This window comes from Engraulis encrasicolus, chromosome 2 (assembly GCF_034702125.1).
Source record: "Engraulis encrasicolus isolate BLACKSEA-1 chromosome 2, IST_EnEncr_1.0, whole genome shotgun sequence".
Lineage (NCBI taxonomy): Eukaryota > Metazoa > Chordata > Actinopteri > Clupeiformes > Engraulidae > Engraulis > Engraulis encrasicolus.
Genome location: NC_085858.1, coordinates 43,438,543 through 43,461,042, shown reverse-complemented (window position 1 = coordinate 43,461,042; position 22,500 = coordinate 43,438,543). Strand labels below are relative to the sequence as shown.

The 22,500-nt window shown below is 43.0% G+C and overlaps 2 protein-coding genes across 4 annotated transcripts in view; one reads left to right on the top strand and one right to left on the bottom strand.

The window, feature by feature from the left end:
- Positions 1-60: 60 nt before the first annotated feature.
- On the top strand, positions 61-20,542 carry gtf2f1 (general transcription factor IIF, polypeptide 1). Of its 3 annotated transcripts, XM_063188979.1 has the most exons (15): positions 61-78; positions 3,172-3,232; positions 3,654-3,703; positions 3,910-3,953; positions 4,148-4,220; positions 5,016-5,209; positions 5,540-5,710; positions 7,736-7,950; positions 9,991-10,126; positions 12,146-12,207; positions 12,825-12,965; positions 15,616-15,686; positions 16,873-17,014; positions 18,534-18,666; positions 19,972-20,542. In XM_063188979.1, exons 3-15 carry the CDS (start codon positions 3,692-3,694, stop codon positions 20,177-20,179), a joined length of 1,602 nt encoding a protein of 533 aa, XP_063045049.1. In that variant the 5' UTR covers positions 61-78; positions 3,172-3,232; positions 3,654-3,691; the 3' UTR covers positions 20,180-20,542. The 3 variants fall into 3 exon arrangements, with proteins under 3 accessions (XP_063045049.1, XP_063045040.1, XP_063045058.1); XM_063188970.1 differs by lacking the exon at positions 61-78 and having other exon boundaries at positions 3,097-3,232; XM_063188988.1 differs by lacking the exon at positions 61-78 and having other exon boundaries at positions 3,101-3,232; positions 19,975-20,542.
- Positions 20,543-20,823: 281 nt separating this feature from the next.
- alkbh7 (alkB homolog 7) overlaps positions 20,824-22,500 on the bottom strand; it is a 1,772-nt gene continuing 95 nt past the window's right edge. Inside the window, exons 1-4 of the mRNA XM_063188998.1 lie at positions 22,238-22,500; positions 21,703-21,876; positions 21,475-21,599; positions 20,824-21,221 (exon numbers count right to left, since the gene is read on the bottom strand). The exon at positions 22,238-22,500 is cut by the window's right edge and continues 95 nt beyond it. Of these exons, the coding sequence (XP_063045068.1) occupies positions 21,101-21,221; positions 21,475-21,599; positions 21,703-21,876; positions 22,238-22,500 (683 nt within the window). The 3' untranslated portion in view covers positions 20,824-21,100. The remainder of the gene's footprint in view (positions 21,222-21,474; positions 21,600-21,702; positions 21,877-22,237) is intronic.

Below are 22,500 nucleotides of genomic sequence, written 5' to 3'. Positions count from 1 at the left end.
GTCTTCTGTGAAATGAAGCTGTGGCGGGATGTTGGTGGTTTACATAGTGGCCTGGACATTATGACATCTACAGAAGTAGTAAGTGATTTATGACGTTGCCAGTCATCAAGATTCCAGTCTCTACGCCGCGGGATTCGAGCCACAGTCTTTGATTGGAATGTCAGTGACGAAATGCAATCGCACAATCAACCCTCGCCGACATAAATATATAGGCCTATTTAAAAAACACATCAGTTAAGTGGTTAAATACGTAGGCGTATTAACTTTTACACTTGCTCAAACGTTAATCAAATAAATGAATTAAAAACAACCCTCTTTCATGATGATTTAGGCCCTACGTGTGAAAAGGTGCAGACGTTCAGTCTCATTTCAGCTGAGATTAAAACAGACCCATCCGTTTTCTTCGACAGCCAGGATAGTTCCCAAGGAAGGAAGTTTAGTCACCGTCAAAACGCATTGCAATAAATTGCCCAAACAGCGTATAAGCCATAATAAAACACCTGCCTACATTTGAGTTTCTTTTCCCTTTTGACATGGTGACAGAAGCGAAACAATTGACTTTATTTAATTCATAGTTGGTAGTAAAATGCAAACGTGTGTTTGTTTTTGTTATTTTTGTATTATGTTCATTGTGTTTTTGTTTTCAAATGTCCTCTCGTTCGCCTTTTCGCATCCAACAGCCTACTTAAACCCAAGTAGGATGAACATAATACAAAAATGTAGAGGGGCCACCTGGGTAATATATCACCACTGAAAGTTTATGGGTCATTCTACAGAAAAGGTTGAAAATGCTGTCACTGACATTGTAGATACCAATACAGCCAAAGTTGACATGATAATCACTTACTTTACATATGTTCAATAAGTAGCCTAGAGACTGTTTTTGTAATGTAGAAGTCAACTCTATTGGTCTACTTATTAATAAATACTTTAAAAAAAAGGATACCCATAGAAACTCTGTGTCACTAATATGATACATGAAAATGTATTGTATATTTTTTGTTTAAAAATACATTTTTCAATGAAATTAACCTCATTTACATTTTCATTAACATTACATGGAATGACTACAACATATACATATTTAATAAATGGTTTTATATTATTTATAATATTAAATAAATATCTGTCACTCAAAATTACGTCATTGGTGTTATTGCTAGACAAAATACTGTTATTTTGAAAATTAAATTGGCTCTTGGGTGTTCCTTCAGGGCAAGAGGTAATTTAAGGAGGTGTAGTGGTCAAAGACATCATACGAGTCAGATATCTGTCTTCATTTCTTCAAAAATGTCATGATTTCTTCAAGAATTGTACATGAAGCTACGAAGCCTGTCATTGGTGTTACTCAGTTTAAAGCCACAGAGGTGAGCCAATTCAAATACAACTTGAATACATCAAATAAGTAAAGGATTTTGATATCACTGAAAGCATATTGTCTCCCACAGATTCAGCCAGTTTGTTTTAACTGTGGTTTTCCCCTAAAAAAGTCATTGGTGTTACTGTAATTTGTGGTCATTGGTGTTACTGTTCAGCCTAAATTAACCCATAACACCAATGACATTCATGTGTAAAAGCTACACCAAAAACATCAGAAATAAGGGAATTGGAGTAGGGAAACCAGTTTATGAAATCAGTTTATGAAATGAAATGCTAATAATATGAGTTTATGATTGAGTTTAAGAAATTAAAAGAGGTCATTTCCAAAATAAATTTGACGTTTTGTGTCATTGGTGTTATGGCACGTCACTGGTGTTACTTTTCACCTCTTTTTGACCTGGTTCACTTGAATTATTGTTATCATCAATGTTTTCTTTTTCATCATTGATGTATTCAGTAGCTCATATTTTAAAGTTACTATTCAAGAACTTATTTGTATACTATTCCACTCCTTTTTGTTTAAAAATTAAAACATTGATGGCGAAAGTCACATAGATTCACATGATGTTGACTATTTACATTTTTAAATGAAGTTGTAAATGCTTAATCAGATATTTCTCTTGGTTTTATGGTTCCATGTATCTGATTTCAGTGGAATATTCAAGTTTAAATTAAAGATTTTTTTTTTTACAAATATAAATAGTGTGTATTGTAGGTAACACCAATGACGAAAAAACAACAGATGCATTATTTAATGAAATATATTTTAAAAAATGAAAATACATTAAGCTGGCCCTGGTGTGGATTAACTAAGTTAAGAAGTTATATAGTAATATCATAGAGAGTAGAGAGAGAGAGGTTCCATTGGCCCATTGTTTCCTGGTTCTATTATGGCCCCCCTTAGGCAGACCTAGGCAGACCTAAGGACTGTTCTATTCATTGTAGAAGCATTATGACACGCCCCTTTAGGGCAGACCGGAACCTGGTCGCGTTAGGTGCCCATAGAAACCTATTAAGTTGGCATATCTCTATAGAATATCTCTGGTAATATTAAAGAAGTTTTAAGTGCATTAGAAGAAATACATTTCAGTGGAAATAGGTTTCCCAAATTCAACCTTTTCTGTAGAATGACCCTTATAGGCCTACAATAAGTTTAGGTCCACATACAATGGGCAGTCAGGGGTAAGAGGTTAGGGCGTCAGACTTGTCGCCCAAAGGTTGCCGGTTCGACTCCCGACCCGCAAGGTTGGTGGGGGTAGTAATTAACCGGTGCTCTAGGCTACCCTAAGCATGGTACCGTCAGGGCGCCATTGAGGGCTGCCCCCTTGCACGGGTGAGGCATGAATGCAATTTCGTTGTGTGCAGTGTTCACTTCTGTACTGTGTTGCCACATTTCAGTGGTAAAAAACCTGATGCGCGAGCACGAATCATTAATGATATGTGTTTATTTCAATGGGGTAATATGAAGCTGTGCATTATAAAAAGTCGGGACAGTCCAGGCTTTCACAATGTTTTTTTTTCTCGCACTTGCAATTCAAAGGCTTGTGCAAAGTGAATGTGCTAGGTAAAATAGTGTATATATAAACTTTAATAATGGTGTGAGACCTATTCTGATATTAGTAGCATTAAGTAGGTTACTCAATGTTCCTCTGGCAACGCAGCCCACAGCCAACTACAGTAATTGCTAGTTCTATCCCAGAACACCAGGTGGCAGTAGTGAGCCAGGTCATTGTATTACTCTTCTTCATCTATGGTCAACACGACAGGCGCTCCGGTTTGTTGTGTGTGCAGTGAAAGTAGCGGTACCGGAGTTTCTGCATCAAATTACTGCTTTTCCAGCGTTTCAGACAAGGTAAAACACTTTCATAAATCTCTATTTAATGTAGTTCTAGTGATTGTCTCTTGATGACTGTGAATAGCTAGTTTTAGGGCCGGTTCTGGGCAAACTGTAGTCCATCTTGAACCACGGGGCTTTCCAACTTGTGCCATTTAACAGTACTTGTAGCGTTGACGCTGCTTTGCCCAGACATTTTCTCAAACCAAATCAGTGCTTACCCGGTTATTAATATTAGGGCATATTCATTTAGGTTATTTAATGGTAACCTTACTTGTTAACATGTATCATCGTGTTATGAATGACATTCATTCCAAGATATGCTAACTAGCTTCATTTTAGCTAACTAAAAGACGGCATCTAGACACTTGTTTGCTTGTTGAATTTAAGGCACTAATTGTGCAATCCCTTTTCAACACTTTTCCGTCATCCGAAACAGCACTTTACGCAGAGGGATCCAAAGGACAGTTGGCGAGTATGACGTCTCTGGTAAGCCTCGTACTTTGGCCACATGAACCAATCTCATTCATTCATTCATATGCATTTTTTATTGTAGACATCACATTATAGTGATAATTTACATTGCAATTAGTTGTCTATGTGAGGTGCACATGGTTGCATGGTCGCAAATGCAAAAATGTATGACAAGGGAGTCATTGGGACTTGACTTTCACTGCTTTCCTACTCATCTCTAGGGGGGAAGCGGTTCAGCCACAGAATATACAGTTCGGGTGCCAAAGTAAGTATAGAAGTGCTGAACTAAATAAAAGCTGACGTGACTTTTCTTGTGAATAGCAACAGTCATCTCCATACAATACCTCGCAACCTTCCAGAGGGTCAGCCTCAGTGGAATTATTATTATTATTATTATTATTACTATAATATCCCCCAATTTGCACTCTGATGGTTTGCTTTTTGAAATGTGTTGATCAGAAACACCAGTAAGAAGTACAGCATCATGGCTTTTAATGCTGGGGATAAGGTGAACTGCTCAGCCTGGACCCAGGTAAGAGCCCTTGAGAGGCGAGACCACTAACTCTCATTGTGATGTGATGGCTAAAATGTGGTGCTGTAAGTCATGCCACTAGTTGTGTAGTATGGTTTTGTGCTTTTGTCACAAATTAAAAAGGTTGCTTGAAAATATCACAGGGTGTCCACGGGTTTGTAAAAAGTATCAAAAGTTGATAAATTCAAAAAGCAAAATTGAATGGCCTTAAAAGGAGTACATTTTCTCAAAAGGTATTGTTTTTGAAGAAACAAGCTGTTATTGTTTTTGAAGAAACAAGCTGTTATTGTTTTTAGTTGTAGCATTTTGATTAAAATTGTTAAGTTAGACTTTTGGCCCAGAGGTTGTCGGTTTGACTCCCGACCCGCCTGGTTGGTGGGTGGAGTAATTAACCAGTGCTCTCCCTAATTCTCTTCCATGACTGAGGTACCCTGAGCATGGTACCGTCCCGCCGCATGCCTCCCTTTCGGGCATGTTTTTGCAAAAAAAATGCCTTGTTAACACTCGCATCGAAGTGCCGTGATGGTTGTAAAAATGATCTAAAGGTAGTGAAAAAAGGTATTAAATGGTAGTAAATTTGACTTCAAGATTGGTGTATATACCCTGTATCATCATCATTAGTGTATATGTGCGTCATAAGTCCAATTAAGTTTTCATGTGCTCCTTTCATCGATCATCACTCCCCGGTGAAACACACACACAAACACACACACACACACACACACACACACACACACACACACACACACACACACACACACACACACACAAACACACACACACACACACACACAGGCCCGCATGGAGCGTGACATGAGCAACAGGCGCATGTACGCCGAGGAGGAGACCCAGGATGGGGCGGCCGGCAGCGAGTTTGGCAAGAAGCAGAGGGAGGAGGCGCGCAGGAAGAAGTACGGCATCGTGACACGGGAGTTCAAACTGGAGGATCAACCCTGGATCCTCAAGGTCAACGGGAAAGCAGGCAAAAGGTAAGGTCACTGTAACGTTTCCAAATTAATTAACCTCCCCAACATATTAAGGGACTTCGTTTTTATTGTCATCTATTTCGGTTCTTTTGGGGTGGGCGGGCCAACTTTATTCAGACAGGACCGTGAAGAGGTGGGACAGGAAATGAGTGGGAGAGAGAGACTGGGGAGGAACGGGAAATGACCCGAGTCAGGAATCAAACGCGGGTCGCCTGCGTAGCAGTCTAGTGCCACGGACCACGGCTGGGCCATCCATTTCAGTTATGTCAATAAAACACACACACAGTCATAGCCTCAACTTTCAACACTTTCTCCCTTCTAACCCCTTCTCAGGTTTAAAGGGCAGAAGAAAGGCGGGGTGACTGAGAACGCCTCCTACTACATCTTCACACAGTGTCCTGACGGGGCCTTTGAGGCCTTCCCCGTGCACGGCTGGTACAACTTCACCCCCCAGGCCAAGCACCGCACGCTAACGGCTGAGGAGGCCGAGGAAGAGTGGGGCAGGTGGGTCTCTCTATTCTTTGCTGGAAACGTCCGAGACCGGGCTGCATGCATATGGGTCTTCTTGCATGGGGGTTGCCACCTCTGTCCGAGTAAAAACCTGTACATGTCGAATGCAATCAACCCTTTTGCTTGTAAGCAACAGCGTTTTTCATTCAGTGTACAGGGAAGGTACATATTTTCCACCCCGAACAGACTCTACAATCGGGTTGAATCGAGTAATAATACATTTTTCTATGTCATTAGGATGACATTGTGTATACAGTACAACAGACTGCAATGACTGAAGTAGTGTATTTTGCGATGTATAGTGTATTGTCAAAAATCTATGTAACAGGGTTAGCACAGGAGTTTGAAAATGCATTTGACCAGTCTCCAGTGTGCAGTTAGACTAAACATACATATAAGGTATTGATACACATATACACACACACACAATGTGCAGTAAACAAAAACTAACATACAGTTGTTCAGAATAATAGCAGTGCCTTTACAAAAATAAGATGTCAAGACTCTTTAAATAAATGGTACTTTCATGAGACACTGCACATTCACTGCACACTACTATTTTTATGAGCATGCATTTCTTCGCTTTCTGTGAAATATTATAAAATTGAATTATTTATTTTGTCAATTTTCTTGCTTTCAAATAGAATGTGCAGTACATGTTACATATCCCCAATGCATTTTTGCTCATGAAAGTACAATTTCTTTGAAGTATCTTGACATTTTCTCAGTTTTGTAAAGGCACTAAACTAAAGAAGGCAAGTGCTACACCCTCCATCATGACAACATTCTACAGAGGAACCATAGAGAGCGTCGTGTCCAGCTGCATCACAGTGTGGGGAGGAAGCTGCACGGAGAAAAACAGGAAGACACTCCAGCGTGTTGTGAACACAGCGAAGAAGATCATTGGAGTACCACTCCCCTCCCTGCAGGACATTTACACCGCACGCCTCACCCGAAAAGCACTGATGATCATCAAAGACACAAGCCACCCTGCACACAAACTGTTCAGCCTCCTGCCCTCTGGAAAGAGGTACAGGCGCCTCCGTTCCCGTACCACCAGGCTTGCAAGCAGCACGATGCATCAAGCAATCAAGATACTGAACACTCAACCCACTCTCCCTTCACTGTCAGCCTCTAGCCAGCCAGGCCACTGACAACGCTCCCCCCCCTCATCCCCACCACCATATCTGCGACTGAACATTCCACCTGCACTACTACATCTGTGACTGAACTTTCAACCTGCACTAACTCAAAACATGCACACACACACACACACACACACACACACACACACACACACACACACACACACACACACACAAGCACACTGCACTTTCTGCACAAAACCCAAACATACACACACTGACACACAACTCATACTCACACACATACACACACACACACACACACACATACACAGGTACACACACACAGACGCACACCGCACTTTCTACCTGCACTAAACACACACACACACACACACACACACACACACACACACACACACACACACACACACACACACACACACACACACACACACACACACACACACAAAACACATACAAACACACACACACACACACACACATACTGCTGCTGGTGTATTTAATAAAACCTTTTTTTAATTATTTATTTTCTTCAAATGCTACTATTACTATGTCAGAACGCTATAAAGGACTTTTAAAAAAAGCACAACAAAATACCTCCTCTTAATGTATGTTCTCTACAAGTTTTCTGTTGTCCAGTCTTGCACTTTAAATGTCTGTATGAGCAATGTCTACGTCCATACTGTCTATGTCCATGTATGAGTACTGTCTATGTCTATACTGTCTTTGTCCTTACCTAGATTAGTCTATGTCTGCATGGGAGAGCAAGAAACGCAATTTCAAATTCTTTGTATGACCAGTGCATGTAAAGAAATTGACAATAAACTTGACTTGACTTGACACTGCTATTCTGAGCACAACTGTACATGAATTACCATACTTTCTCTGATCTGATGTGTTGTATGTGTAGGAGAAACAAGGTGGTGAACCACTTCAGCATCATGCTACAGCGTCGCCTGCGGGAGCAGGGGGGCGGGGGCGACGACGACGACGAGGAGGAGGGCGAGAAGGGCGGCAAGAAGAAGAAGAAGGGCGGCCGGGGCGGTGGGAACGACCTCCGCATCCACAACCTAGAGGACGACCTGGAGATGAGCAGCGACGAGAGCGGCAGCAGCGGAGGAGAAGGTCAGTGGAGGAAAATAAGGAAAAGAAGTACAGCCAGGTTCAGCAAGTCATTTGTTCCCTCTGCAATCAGAATTGTCAATGAAAGACACAGTTTCCAGCAAGGGACACGTGTGTGTGTGTGTGTGTGTGTGTGTGTGTGTGTGTGTGTGTGTGTGTGTGTGTGTGTGTGTGTGTGTGCGTGCGTGCGTGCGTGCGTGCGGGCGGGCGGGTGGGTGTGGATGGGTGGGTGGGTGGATGGGTGTGGTAGAGAGAAAGATATGTATTGTAGCAGGGGGTTGTATTTATTTATCTGTCATGTTATGTATTTATTTTGGTCTTAAGTCCTGTCTACCTTTGTATATGCACCTTGACCACTTGAATTTCCCCTTTGGGATAATAAAGTTGACTTTGGCTTTGAGGCAGGGGAGGCCATCTCAATACACTGTGGTTTTGAGTAAAGGAGGGTCCCGAGTCAACACTGCTATTCTTCCTTCAAAACACAGGGGCCTATACTACAAAGCTGGGGTGCAATTTCTCGAAAGCAAAGTTGTTAGCCAGTTAGCAACTTGTGTAGATGCCAATGGGAAATTGCATTGCAAACAGCAAAGGAGCTAATGGAGACGAGAGCGGCAGCAGCGGAGTAGAAGGTCAGTGTAGGAGGAGGGGAGGTGATAGCCAGGCGTTGCTTCTAGTTGGGCCAGGAGCAATACAAATATCATTTCTGAGCTCCGGAAAAAAACGGCCAGCTCCAACGGCCCTGGGTAGAGGTGTGTTCAAGGCAGTGACGTGGTTTAAGCAGAGACTAAGAAAATGTTTAAACATGGTTTAAACTTCGGCACAGGCTTTTGTGGCCTCGACGAGTAGAAAACCGAGGGAGGCGGGTCAACTATAGTCTGATTATAATCGACGTTCAAATCTCTCCGACTCAGAGACTTAAGTGTTGCATCACTAGGAGGGCACAGCCTGGCTAGGTCAACTATGCCATTTGAGAAACGTGCAAATTGTTATGCACTTGGTCAGACCAAGTCTCAAACAGAGATTTGAAAGTTGATGATAATCAGGCTAGGGAGGCCATCTCAATACTCTGTAGTTTGTTTTCTCCTCAAGTCCAGGGGCCTAAACTACAAAGCTGGGGTGCTTTTCTCGAAAGCAAAGCTGTTAGCAATAGCAACATGGGTAGTTGCCAATGGGAAATTGCATTGCAAACAACAAAGTAGCTAATGTAGTTAGTAACTGTGGTTTTGAGAAATGCAACCCTGGTTTAGGTGTAAACCAACCAGGTTAAGTTTAGAGGTAAATAATCTAATAGAAGAGTCCACTCCAGGCTCTTCTATTAGATGATTTATCTCTTAACTTAACCTGGTTTACTCCTGAAGCACCTTCTTAGTACAGACCCCAGGTAGACCCATCATCAGTTTGCTAATCAGCTGGATGGAGTGAGTCAAAAAGTCAAAGAAACATTTGTTTTGAAGAGGAGAGGAGAAGGTCTAAACTTAGGATGCATTCGGCCTTGCGTCCTCCACTTGTGCTTGTGGCCTGGCCCCGCCTCCTGGCCCCTCCTCCGTGGAGAAAACAATAAAATTTCCCTGCTGTCAGCCTAGCCAAAACAATTTTTGGGGGACTATTCTACATTCACCATCCAGTTTGCAAATGAGAAAATTACTTGCAAGATATTAAAATATAATGCTGTTGTCCGTGATGTCATCATGACTCATTACTTCCTGGTACGAGGCCACAAGCACAAGTGGAGGACGCAAGGTCTCATATTGGAACGCTCCCTTAGTGTTTCTCAGCGTTGGCTCTGCAGCCCCGCCCCCCTTGGCGGAGTGTGGGAGCCAAAGGGGGACCTTGATAAGGATACAGCTGAGAGGGGTCGGTGCCAAGTTGCCATTTGGGACATTAGTCCATTTTATTTTTTGACAAAGCAACTGAGTGAAGTGTGTAAAAAAGTGTTACTTTGCTCAGTTTTCATGTACTGTAGTTATTGTCTTCTCTGTACGAGAGCCAAATCATCCCATAAAATGTTTTTTTTTTAAATTATTATTATTATTATTATTACAGATGGAGAGAGCAAGCCAAAAACTAAGAAAAGCAAGGGAAAAGGAAAGAAGACCAAGGACAAACGCAACCACAGTGAAGAAAGTGATGATGGTGACTTTGAAGGGTTAGAAGTTGACTACATATCAGATGAAACCAGGTAGGCAACAAACCATTGCAACATTCTTTCTTCAGTCTTGGGATCAACTGTTGGAACTTTTCAATGTTACCTGCAGAATCTTATTCTTTATGTATGTGTGTCCTATGTGCGTTTTGCGTCTTTGCCGCTTTGTTGGCCAGGGCTCAGACACATCAGACACATGACTATCATCATTGGAAAGGCTGTGTTGTGTGGTTTCATATGAAATTATGATATAGAAAACTCATGAATGTATACCGTTTTGGTGAAGCAACATTAGAAATCACATTCTCATAACAATTAACTCATTGGCTGCCTTGGCCGTCGAATGACGTCATTTCAAATAGTGACGATAGTGACGTTTTTTTACAGCCAGGCCTCGAGGACGGTCTGACCTATCTTCTGTATGAATTTCAAGCCTCAAGGCATTTTCTAACTGTTCCTGTAGGTGGCAGAAGTGTCCTTAGGAACAGTCAAGGCAGGGCTTTAGCTCAGAGCAAGATGAAATGTCAAGACAAAAACACCCCTTTTTTACTATTATAATATAATCTCAAAAGTAGCATAGCAAAATCATTTTTGAAAGTAAAGCACCTGTGACAGTAGTCTACTTTCTTGCCCTCTGATTTTAACACAGGTAGGCTACTGATTTTAGTGTCAGAGCCTGGCCAAAAAAAAACCTTCCTCTCATGACCAAAATACAATCCCCTGTTGCTATCTAGCTAGAAGGCATTGTAGCTAACTTGCCCAAAATACACCATGAGATGATCTGTGTGACAACCTTTCATTTTGGATAATGTGATCAGCCTACACAACATCAGGATGTTGCTTACAAAATATCATCTAACAGGAGAATGCACGGGACTAGTGGTGATGTGTCCCAACTGAGGTAACTTGGGTATAAAGTTTGCTACGCTAGCTAGCTAGCTAGCACGAAATCGCTAACAACTTACAACTAAGCCTAAATAAAGGAGCCTTGGTAAGTCAACTATTTTTTACTCAATCCACAGTTATTTTTATGGATCTGTATAGTATGATCAGCTTACTGTATCATCAAAAAAGACAGGGGGGTTGCAGATTCTTGGAACAGAGTAGCCTTTGTGTCTGGTCAGATGCATTCAGCTCACATTAGAAAGCATTGCACTTAGCCTCAGACCAGCTAGCATTCACCACTCCAATCGGCTTGTGAAATGTTGGATGTGTGATCAGTACTTTATCAAAAGAAAATTCATTGAACAATATATGACAAGATCACTATAGCAGAACCATGATGACAGTAATCATCAATCTGCAAATTGTCCGCTCTGCCAAAGAAGCTGCAGTAAGCTACGCTAAGCGGTGCTGCCTGCCTACCTGCCTCCCTCCCCACAAGACACAACACGGTACTATTTCTGGAGGAAATAAACCAGCTGTGATTCGTTCTCCAACGAGGGGAGAGGGAGAGGGAGAGGGAGAGGGAGAGGTAGGGAGTTACCGGAGTTAGGGGCAACTGCTGTCATGATCCATGCTGCGCGCCAGCAACTAAACCAAAACACCCTTGTTTTCGAGTCCCCCCGTTATATTTCAGTATATTAGGTTGAAAAGGTCATACAAATGATCTTTTTGTTCAGGCTACAGATGACAGAAGACTGTGTAATAGCAGCTGATAGGTTTGGAGTTGTTAGGACGATGCCATTACGGGCAAAAACGTTTGCAGTTATAGTTCTACTTCAAATGGCGTTTTCTCAGCTTTTTGGCTAGAAAGCAGCATTTTGGCGAATTCCACTTAATTTCAACAGATGATTATGAAAGAACGGAAAGGGGTAGAGAGACACCGTTTTTTTCTGATGACAGATGAGCGTCTAATCTGTGTTTTGATAGGTATGGTGTTGACATAGACACAGAACTCAATTTTCTGTGAGCCTCCAAAAAACACCCAAAATGCTGAAAAATGGCTGGCACTCCGAGGTACTCTTTTATGAAAATGGCTGGCAGCCAATGAGTTAAGTGCCGGGGGAGACCCTGATGTTTTGTACGTCGACTTAAGTCTTTTTCACTCTGCAGTTCAGAAGAGGAGGAAATGGAGAAGGCCAAACCCAACAAAGGGGAAGAGAACGTCCCTAAAGGTTGGTTTCCAGTAGCTACACCAGACATTCTTTAAGTATATCTCTCTACTCTCTCTGGCTACACTTTATGACTGTTAGCAAAAATTGCTCATCTATTTTAGCTGCTGTTCAGTTTCTGTATTGCTCTGTTCACCACACCAACCTGCACTGTTGAAGTGGCTTGGAAATGTATGCTGATTGCCTAGGCTTATCTGTTCATGTATTTGTGGGCAGTCATGGGTAAGCGGTTAGGGCTTAGGGTTAGGACTTGTAGCCCAAAGGTTGCCAATTCGACTCCCTACCTGCCGCTGAGGTACCTGCTGCTGCTTGGGGTGCCATTTAGGGCTGCCCTCTTGCACGGGTGAGGCATGAATGCAATTTCGTTGTGTGCAGTGTTATGTGCTATGGAGTGCTGGGTTACTACACCGGCGACCCGGGTTCGATTCGTTCATTTGCCAAACCTTCCCCGTCTTTCTCTCCCTGCTCATTTCATGTCCCTCTGTAACTGTCCTGTCACAACAAAGGCATAAAAAAAGCCCAAAAAATATCTTTAAAAAAAAAAAAAACACACACTTTTATTGTTTTTAGAAAGGGCACTCCCTTGGTGTTTTGAAATCAAGGATTCGTTGTCCTCCTAGGTATTGACGAGATGTCTGAGAGTGAGGAGGAAGAAAGCGAGGAGGAGAAACCGAACGAAGAGGAGAACAAAGAAGAGGAAGAGGAGGAGGAAGGAGGGAAGAAGACGCCTGTGCACATGGAGAAGAAGAAGAAGCCCAAAGGTGTGTGGAATTTCGCATTCACATGCCCTAGAGCAGCGGTTCCCAAACTCTACCATGACAAGGCCCTCATATACCGGTAGATTCCAGCCAAGGACCCCTTACATAGATCGTGCCATACTATTTTTTACTGCGCACCCCTTTTCACAACCATAGTTATGGTCTGTGAGTCAGTGCCCCACTGGGATATATGAAATCATAATGATAGTAGCAGTAATGTTCAGAGATGCAATACATTATTATACAGTCCCTCCAGGATTTTGCACTGGGATTTTGTGATTTTTGCGGTCAAAATGCCTGATTTTGTGGCGGCATTTTCTCATTTTTTGCAAAGATTTTGCGGCATTTTCTCATTTTTTGCAAAGATTTTGCATCCCTTTCTGGGTTTTTTTGGTAACTGAAAACCACAATCAGTCTAAGCAGGCTTAAGACAAAAGAGAGAGAGATTCAGAAACACACTTCCTATATAATAGAATAATAAAATATTGTCAAAAGCTGTCAGAGCGTCTTATTAGCCAGTGCGTCCAATGTGTAAAAAAAAATCATGTCCGCGACACTCATAAATCTCTGTCGATATTTTAGAACGACTTCGGGGGAAAACGGGACAGCGCGTTATGAAAAAATACTTGTGGGTATAGCCTACCACTAGGCCTAATGAAGAGCGTCGCGGGGTACAGTAGCCAGGCTGTATGCAAGCGTTACAATGTCACCTGTTGGAAGACGCGTCTCTCTCTCTCTCTCTCTCTCTCTCTCTCTCTCTCTCTCTCTCTCTCTCTCTCTCTCTCTCTCTCTCTCTCTCTCTCTCTCTCGTGCTCGTATTGCAAGCTGTTGCATATTATTTGCTTGATGCAAAGTTGTGATGGCATACACGCTCTCGTTGACATGGTTGTGTGCATGGTTGCATGGATTCGCAAGACTTTATTGCAATAACACAGTGAAAGCGTGGAAGGGCCGTTCACTTCCTATCTCGGTGTCCTTGACTGAAACAAGTTGCAAAACTCCACACTTCCGAAACCTTTGCGATCGGCACTACAGTGATTGTTATCAGAAGGCTTGTGCCTACGCATAGACATAGACCCTTAAATTACAAACATTAGCGAACATCGAAAAAGATCAGACAACGACCGTCGGGTAGCATGCTCATGAAAGCGACAGGGGAGAGTGGAGAAGTTCCGCAAACATGTAGCCTAACGGAAGATGTTTGCTACTGTGGGACAGTACCGCCACTATTTCATGACTGCATACACTTCTTCGTCATGGATAAATGGGCAACAATACTTTTTCCACCCAGGATTGCACTGAAAAGTAGGCTACTGCTGTTAAAAAAAGGGTCATGAGTGTGCAGCACCGACGACTGCGTGTATGTGTGAGGGAGGGGAGGAGAGACGCGGAACAGCTGAGATGAGGGTCGCGACTTCCGAAATAGCAGGCAATTCTTTTTCAATGTTTCAGTGACATATTAACAAAAATGCTTCGTATTGGTTTTCGTCTCCGGTGGTATTGTAGTCACATTTTTATTTTTTTTGACGAAAATATAAATCAATAAACTCCACAGAATGTGGAAATTTTGCGGGAAAAATGCGGCTTTACAGGAATTACGCGGCATCGTGAAATTATGCGGAATATCATTGAATTTGCATGAATCCACGCGATCGCTGAATCGCGAAAAACTGGAGGGACTGATTATAATGCAGTTCTTAACTAAGGGGCATATTTCTTTAGCTTTTGAATTATTTTGGTGTACATTAGTTATTCAGTTTATTGAACTATTTATTTGGCTTTGTTATACTTTTTTCTGCCAACCTGCCGTGGTCATCCTCCTAGCACCCCTTTGCGGCCCCCGCCCACACTTTGAAAACCACTGCCTTAAGCTAGATTTATGCTTCGCTCGCATAGAATCTGCGTCCGTCCGTTTTCTGTCTATGCGAGTCCACGCCCCCCTCTCAGAGGCTCTGCGCCCGTCGTCTAGCGCCTCGAAAAAAATCTAACTATCCGTCGGACGGACGCGGAGTACGCAGACAAAAAGGCACTATGATTGGTCGTCTCGCTACTTCCTTGTTCTGTTCTTGTGGCAGCGCAATGCCCGTAGTTTGCGAGAGCAGAGCTGTATTCTGTTAAAAACTTTATTAATGCCTTGTGTGTAAATGTGTGTAAATACACGAAGCTAAGCTAAGTAACAAACAATGCATCAGTTGAACACTCGTGGCACAATGCCTGCGGTTTTACTACCGTTCCTCCACCGAATGTAAACACACATCGGCAGAATCAACTGTCTTTACATGCTTGCATTTTCTGCTCGTGAAAACAGACTGGGTATGTCAAATAATGATACCACTGCATTGCCTTTGCAATTTGTGTGAAAATACCTAGCTAACCGGGATAGAAAGCAACATTGCTTAATAATGACCGCAGTGCTTACAATGTAGTGAAAGTAGCCTAATCGCGCAATTTCAAATGTGGCTGGCAACGAGACCTCGGACCTCGCAGAGCTCGCAGATGCATGAATACAAAATTGGTTCGTGGCCACTCCCACGCGACTTTTCACGCTCGCAGTTGCTGAAGTCTAATCTGACCTTTAGAGACCAATGAATAGAATCTTTGTATTTGTATTGGACTTTTTGTTTAATTTGTGTTTACATGTGACTGTTTGCAGACAGCAGCGGTGAATCGGAAAGCTCGGATGAGAGTGACATCGAGGGAGAGGCCAACTCAGCACTATTCATGGTGGGTAGAGAGCGATCCTATATGTACCTGCTGGGACAGCACCAGCAATGCTATTGTGTACAACAGGGCTTGACACTGGCACCTGCCAACCGGCCAAATGCTGGTAAAACTTGGCTGTGGCTTGTAACAATTTCAGTCTCATTAGTCACTTTGACGGATAACTTATTCTTTGGTGTGACAAATCACAGTGATAACATCAATTGTTTTTAATTAAATGCAAGAATATTCTAAAGAAAATAAATTGACAACAAAATCCTGGCTAGCAGAAAGGTGAAATGGCTAATGACTCGGGAAAACCACTCGCCACAGTGGCCGGTGAGCACTATTTTGGGGCTTAATACAGTTAAAAATTGTTGGCCGGGGTTAATAAAGGTGGTAAAGTGTCTTATTTTTCATGTTAGGCGTTGTCTTGCTTTAAGACAAGTTAAAAGAGGGAGTATGTAGCTAAGCTAGTGAAAGTCAATGGATCAGTGTACTGTGTGTGATCCATTGACTCTCACTAGCTTAAATACTTACTCCCTCCTTAAAACAAGACAACGCCTAACATGAAAAATAAGACACTCTACCTCTTCTATAAACCCAGGGCAACGATTTTAACCGTATTCAGCCTCAAAATAGTGGCATACCCCTTTAAAGTTAGCCAGAATGGCATCATGTTTTGGCCAAGAATCAGTGGGCTGTTAAGAAAATTTGCGATAATCTCAGAGTGGATGCTGTCAAATTGAAGAACATTAATGCTGCATTTACACTGCTTGGTTTATGCCAGGGGCTAAGAACACAAACCAGGATTACCCCTTGCATTTTAAGCCTATATTGAAGGTGGCCGCCTCTACAACAGACTCCACCTTCACTAGGTCCCCTGAATGTAATTTCTAAATCTACTTTCAAAACATGTCATATTTCATGTGAAACTGCATAACATTCAAAATATATCGGGGCCCAGATATGACGGCTTTAAGGGCTGTGAACGGCTTGCAGGCCATAGGTTCCCCGCCCATGGTTTATGCAAAAAAATGAACAGTCATGACCTAGCTACCATAAAGTCCAACGTCAGTTTGGCATAAACTAGCAAACAGGCGACTGGCAAGTAAGTAGTCCAAGAACAGTCTGCAGCCATTAGCATTTTGAAGTGTCTGACAATGTGTGTGGCTGAGGGTCTGCCTCTGTTTCAATCCTGCCCTCCCAGAAAAAGCGCACCCCGCCCAAACGCGGCGGGGGCCGCGGCTCAGCGGGAAGCTCAAGGACGGGCAGCCGGCCCGGCACGCCCTCCATCGACCCTGGAGCCACCTCCAGCACACTGCGGGCCGCCGCCACCAAGCTGGAGCAAGGTACAGTAAGACTTCAACGGCAGCTGTGATAAGTCAAGTCAACTCGGTTTTATTGTCAATTTCTTTACATGCACTGGTCATACAAAGAATTTAAATTACGTTTATTTTATGGTGTTATATAATTATGGTGTTTTATTGATAACACCATAGAGCAGGGGTGGGGAACCTTTTTCATTCAAAGGGCCACTTCAAACTCATCCGAGGGCCGTAGAAGTCCTCCGAGGGCCATACTGTGAACACAAACCAGGATTTTCCCCTCCACTTTTGGCCTATATTGAAGGCAGCCACCTTTTCAACAAACACCACCCTCTCTAGGTTTGCTGAATATAACTTAATTGTATTGCTTTTACAAAATGTCATTTTTCATGTGAAGGTGCATAACATTGAAATTATATCTGGGGCCGGATAAAACGGCCTCAAGGGCTGCAAACGGCCCTCAAGACATAGGTTCCCCACCCCTGCCATAGAGGTAGAACATTAGAGGTGACATGGCAATTTGCGACATCACTGGGAAACGGCACATGCATCCCATCCTGTGTAGGTAGTGTTATGTAGGTACCTTCAGTCAATGCAAATCAATAGACACGCCCAATAAACACTCCCAATAAACACTCCCACCTCTGTCAAAAAAATTGCCTAAAACTGTGTGAATATGAAGTAACACATTAATCAAAGACATGAAATGTCAGGCTAAATATCTACTTCAATCATAAGAGTCGATAAAATATATTTAACAATCAATTTATTTGAATTATGTAGATATCTAGCCAAACACTTCAACTATTGTCCTTGTATAGTGTGTTGATTGACATTTTCACATCAAGTAAGCCATTTTTTGACAGAGGTGAGCCTCCTCCATTCATTTCCATTTCTCAGGTCTACCTCCAAAACATGGCTGCCACGGATTGGCATGACAAGGTGTGCGCTGTCACCTCTAAAGTAGTCTAATGTTCTGCGTCTATGGATAACACACTGGTGCTGGGCACTGTGGTACAACTTGTGATATTAATTATTTTTCAACCGCACACCTCACCTGGCCGATGGAGATGACCTATTAGTTGCGGATCAGAAAAGCGCACCTCTTGCAACAACTTCATTCACAATGTTTTTGGTCTGTGGCGGGAGTTTTTCTTTGGGGTGTTGTAGTTTAAAAAAAAAAAAAAAAAAAACTTGGATCTCCTTTTCATTATTGACCAATGTCACCATGATTTGCTTATCATGGCTTTTAGCTAAACAATACAATTTTTGACTCTGCCATGATGAAGGCCACACCTTGGCCGAAACATGTTTTAACATTCCTATAATGATTTAGCCGTTTTATAAAGCTATTTTAACTTTTTCCAGAAGAGTGCCTTGGATACTTCAACTGTAGTGCTTTCCATATTTTACCAAAGACCACTTTCGGACTACCAACCCAAGACTAACGCTCACTGTGACCCTCCAAACTTACCCTTTTGTACACGTGGTTGTACTATGTTGTACACAACGACGTCATTCTGTATTTCCCATCCTCCTCCAGGTAAACGTCAAACACCACCCGCCAGCTCAGACACTCCAGCTGCCAAGAGGCTGAAGATGGACCCCAACCCCCAGAGCCCGTCAGGAAAGAGCACACCACAGCCCTCGTCTGGGAAGTCCACGCCCAGTGCCAGGTACACACGTTTGGAGTATGCCCTAAGCCAGGCCATGCCCTCCTAGTGATGCAACACCTTCAGCGTTGCTTCTAGTCAAGTCAAAAGCAATACAATATCGTTTCTGAGCTCCCAAAAAAACTGCAACTCCTCCCACTTTGTTGGGAAGCATACAACCATTAGCAAACCAAGGGAGGCAGGTCGACCTTAATTATTATGCTCTTGGTCAGACCAAGTCTTGAAGAGATTTGAAAGTCGATGATAATCAGGCTAGTATGCCCTCCTTTTTATTTCTTAAAAATGCTACTGCACTCCATTCATTTGCCCGCAGTAAAAGTTGAGAGAGCCTCATTTAGGGAGCCCAAAAAGTGGGGATGCGACATGCATCCCACTTTTTTCCGGCAGCTATGCATTAAGCAATAAGCCACGAGAGGCCGTGGGTTACGCTCGATTGATAACGGCCAAGGGGAGAGGGGCACGACGCGAAGCTGAGTTATTGCTTATCTAACACTGTTACACTTAATCGCTGACCAAATTTCTTTAAAAACGCTTTAATGACAATTATATAATATAATTTCCTCCGCGACGAGTTGACAAGTTGAGGAATTGATTGTGGTTACCCCGGCAGCGTTACTCGGCGTGTGTGTGTGCGTCGCGCTGCCAGAAAACACACTTTGCTACAAAAACTCAGCAAGGGTGATAAACACAGCAGGAATGAAATATCTTTTGCAATCACACTGATACCCCAACCACAGATGGTGCAAAGATGTGCTCTTCTTGCAGACTCCCTAGCCCAACTGCAACATATTCTCATTACCGACGTAGATGCGCTGGGTCTAACTTGGACACGCATAGAATCTTCATGTGAAAGGTGTAGGTTTACGCTCGATTGACCACAGCTACCAGCCAATCAGAATCGAGAACCGGACCGCACAGTGTTAGATTCTGAGTTTGTAGTGTATCCGTCTGTTCTTTCGCAGTGAGTGTGAGTTTCTGTCCAGCAGAGGGTAGAGGTGCCAGACAAAACAAAGATTGAAAATGGAAAAAGAGAATGGAATGTGCCATGTAGAATGTAGATAGAGGGCTTTGGGGGGTAGGGGCTAGGGGGGTGGTTGTACTAGTAGACGGAGTGGCATTGCAGAATTTATTTATGAATGGTATTTCATCCCACCTTTTGCCATTAGTCAATTGCATGTTATGGTAAGGACAATAATAAATGGATGAAATGGGTCCCCTGATTAAAACTAAATGGAAGCGTATAAGATTGTTGCTAAGTATTTTCTTGACCTGTCACTTAACATGGCCCTCCTCTTCACATCCGTTCAGCAGTGATGTGCAGTTGACGGAAGACGCAGTGCGGCGGTACCTGATCCGCAAGCCCATGACCACCAAGGACCTGCTCAAGAAGTTCCAGACGAAACGCACGGGGCTCAGCAGCGAACAGACAGTCAACGTGCTGGCCCAGATCCTCAAGAAGCTTAACCCTGAGAGGAAGAACATCAACGACAAGATGCACTTCTCCCTAACTGAGTGAGGACTTTGGGTTTGGATGGGGTTGTCCAATCCTGAGGCAATGTAGAGCCGTAAAACACGGGAGATAGCGGTAGTTGTTTGAGGATTTATAAAACACAGAACGGACTTTTGATTGAACAGGTGTGAGTTGAAGACATCACTGGAACTTGGTGTCCTGTCTCTGTTGCCATGGAGATGGAACCCCCATCAGGAGGGGTTGGTATTTCAGTTTGACATCATAAATGATGCAAGTATTCAGCTTGAATGAGCCTACGATGACACATTATTCATGAAGTTGAGTTTGTTTTCTATTTGTGTACCTTTTTAAAGAAATAAGTTGTGAGCCTGTGTGCCATTCTGAATAAATAGTGTTGATAAATGCCAATGGTTATTTATCATTATTTTGCCTCCATTCGTTGACGTGGAAGCTTTACTTCTGTTTGTATTAAAGGGATTTTGGAATAAGATGTTCTTATAATTGAACCATGTTAATTTGCAGTATTAACCAAATGGGTTTCATCAACCTCTATTCAATAGCTTATTGATCTTGCATGAACCTGACTGGGTTCTCTTACCAAGCTAAATACACATCTCTGTCTGACGTGAACGTTCAAATCATGCTTTAGCGTCTGTATCGCAATGAACTCCACATAACACAAGTAGGGCTACTGTATTTGTGCAAGTTTCTTTAATAAATAACATTTACACTGATTGGGCAACAAAATTAGGCCTACTTGAATTTTTGTCACTTTCATACAATAACACAAACAGTTCTCATCCAGCGTTATCATGCTGCCCAGCGAAATAAACCTGACAATGTTACACGCCGATAGGGCAGTCATACAATTCTTAATGATTCTATATCACTGATTGATACATTTAATGAGATGGTTAGAAGAATCAGACATGTCGAGAAGCGTGTGGCGTGGCAGTCCCGCCGTTTTCATTCCGGAAGGTTCCGACAGATGATGGAGATGCGCCGATGGCGAGGGATGTGTTTCCCACCGAAGACAGACTCGGCATCTTTCAGGATTTCGTGGGTGAATTTGTACCGGGCCTCATCCCTGTTACCATTTGTCGAATAAGTAAGTATGTAATAACTGCGTTACAAACACCACTGTAGCTTGTAGCCTAACTAAACTGGTTCCAAAAAAAACAAAAAAACAAGCTGTAACTTCTAGTTCTAATTAGCAGCAGGACATATCTCCAAGACAGGAGTTAGGCCTAATACAAGTAGGTAATGAACTTGAACGACTGGATATTTGAGGTATACATCGATTCAGTAGGCCTACAGCAAAGACAAACAGCTTGACTTACCTGAGGACATACAGAGACCGCCGAGGCAGGAGCAAGTCTACCCAGTGAGTTTTTTCATCCACGTGCACTAGTCTCATTATGCTGTCTGAGAGAAGGCTGATACCTGCAATTGTATTGCCACAAAACTACACACAGAGCGAGACAATAGGTCAGTGTTTACATCACACACTCAACATTCCACTGTTTTGACAAGACGAATAGCCCATTCCTGTCAACCTGCTGTCATACCTTGACACTGTCGACGTGGGGTTTGATGTAACCGGCCTTATCGAGGTCGAGCACATGGACGGGACCAAGAAGTCGGTCATCCTGCGGGAATGCATGCGCTCGGAGCCGACCAATCACTGCTCCACAGACCGCTCCCCACTGGACACGCTCAGTCTCGCGGAAGCCATGGATGGCCTGTGGTGGTAGAATTTACCAAAGCTGCTACAGTTAAAATGCCAGGACACTGCAGGGCTGACAAGTTCAGTCTGAAGAACTCCTCACAATTGCCAGCCCAGCACAAATAGGGCATGTCGCTAGTAGGCCTATGCTGTTGTTGTTGTTGTTGTTGCCGTTGCCGTTGAGTCAACAATATTGACATGTGCCTGTCTGATAACATTGATGTTTTGTCGTAGTAAGTTGACAGGGTGAATATCAGTGACAATGAAACATAACAAGGCACCTGTCATCAGCAGAACTGTTACCTGTCACCTTAACAGCCATGCTTAACAGGCTACCGCTTAATGTTCAAGTAATGGGTTAATATAATGATACTTACATCATCCCAGTGATCAAACTCATATTTCTTTTTCTTGAGGCTCAGGTCCAGTTCTTTCAGAAATGCCCCCTCTTCTTCTTCGTTGATGAAGTCTACCTGAACGTCAACAAAGTTTCGCACACTCTCTTCTATGTGAGAGGAAGAACCGCACAACCATGTAGAAGCATCCCCCTTTCCGCCATGATCCCTGTGCACTCCCGAAACGTCGGATACGGTGGAGAAATTACCTACAGTTTTCAGTAGTGTGCCTCTTCGCGCTTGCT

Excerpts from the sequence above, each read along its gene's own strand:
- gtf2f1 (XM_063188979.1), top strand. Across the intron at positions 5,711-7,735 it reads GCCGAGGAAGAGTGGGGCAG|GAGAAACAAGGTGGTGAACC; the intron begins GTGGGTCTCTCT and ends TTGTATGTGTAG. Across the intron at positions 12,966-15,615 it reads GAAGAAGAAGAAGCCCAAAG|ACAGCAGCGGTGAATCGGAA; the intron begins GTGTGTGGAATT and ends GACTGTTTGCAG.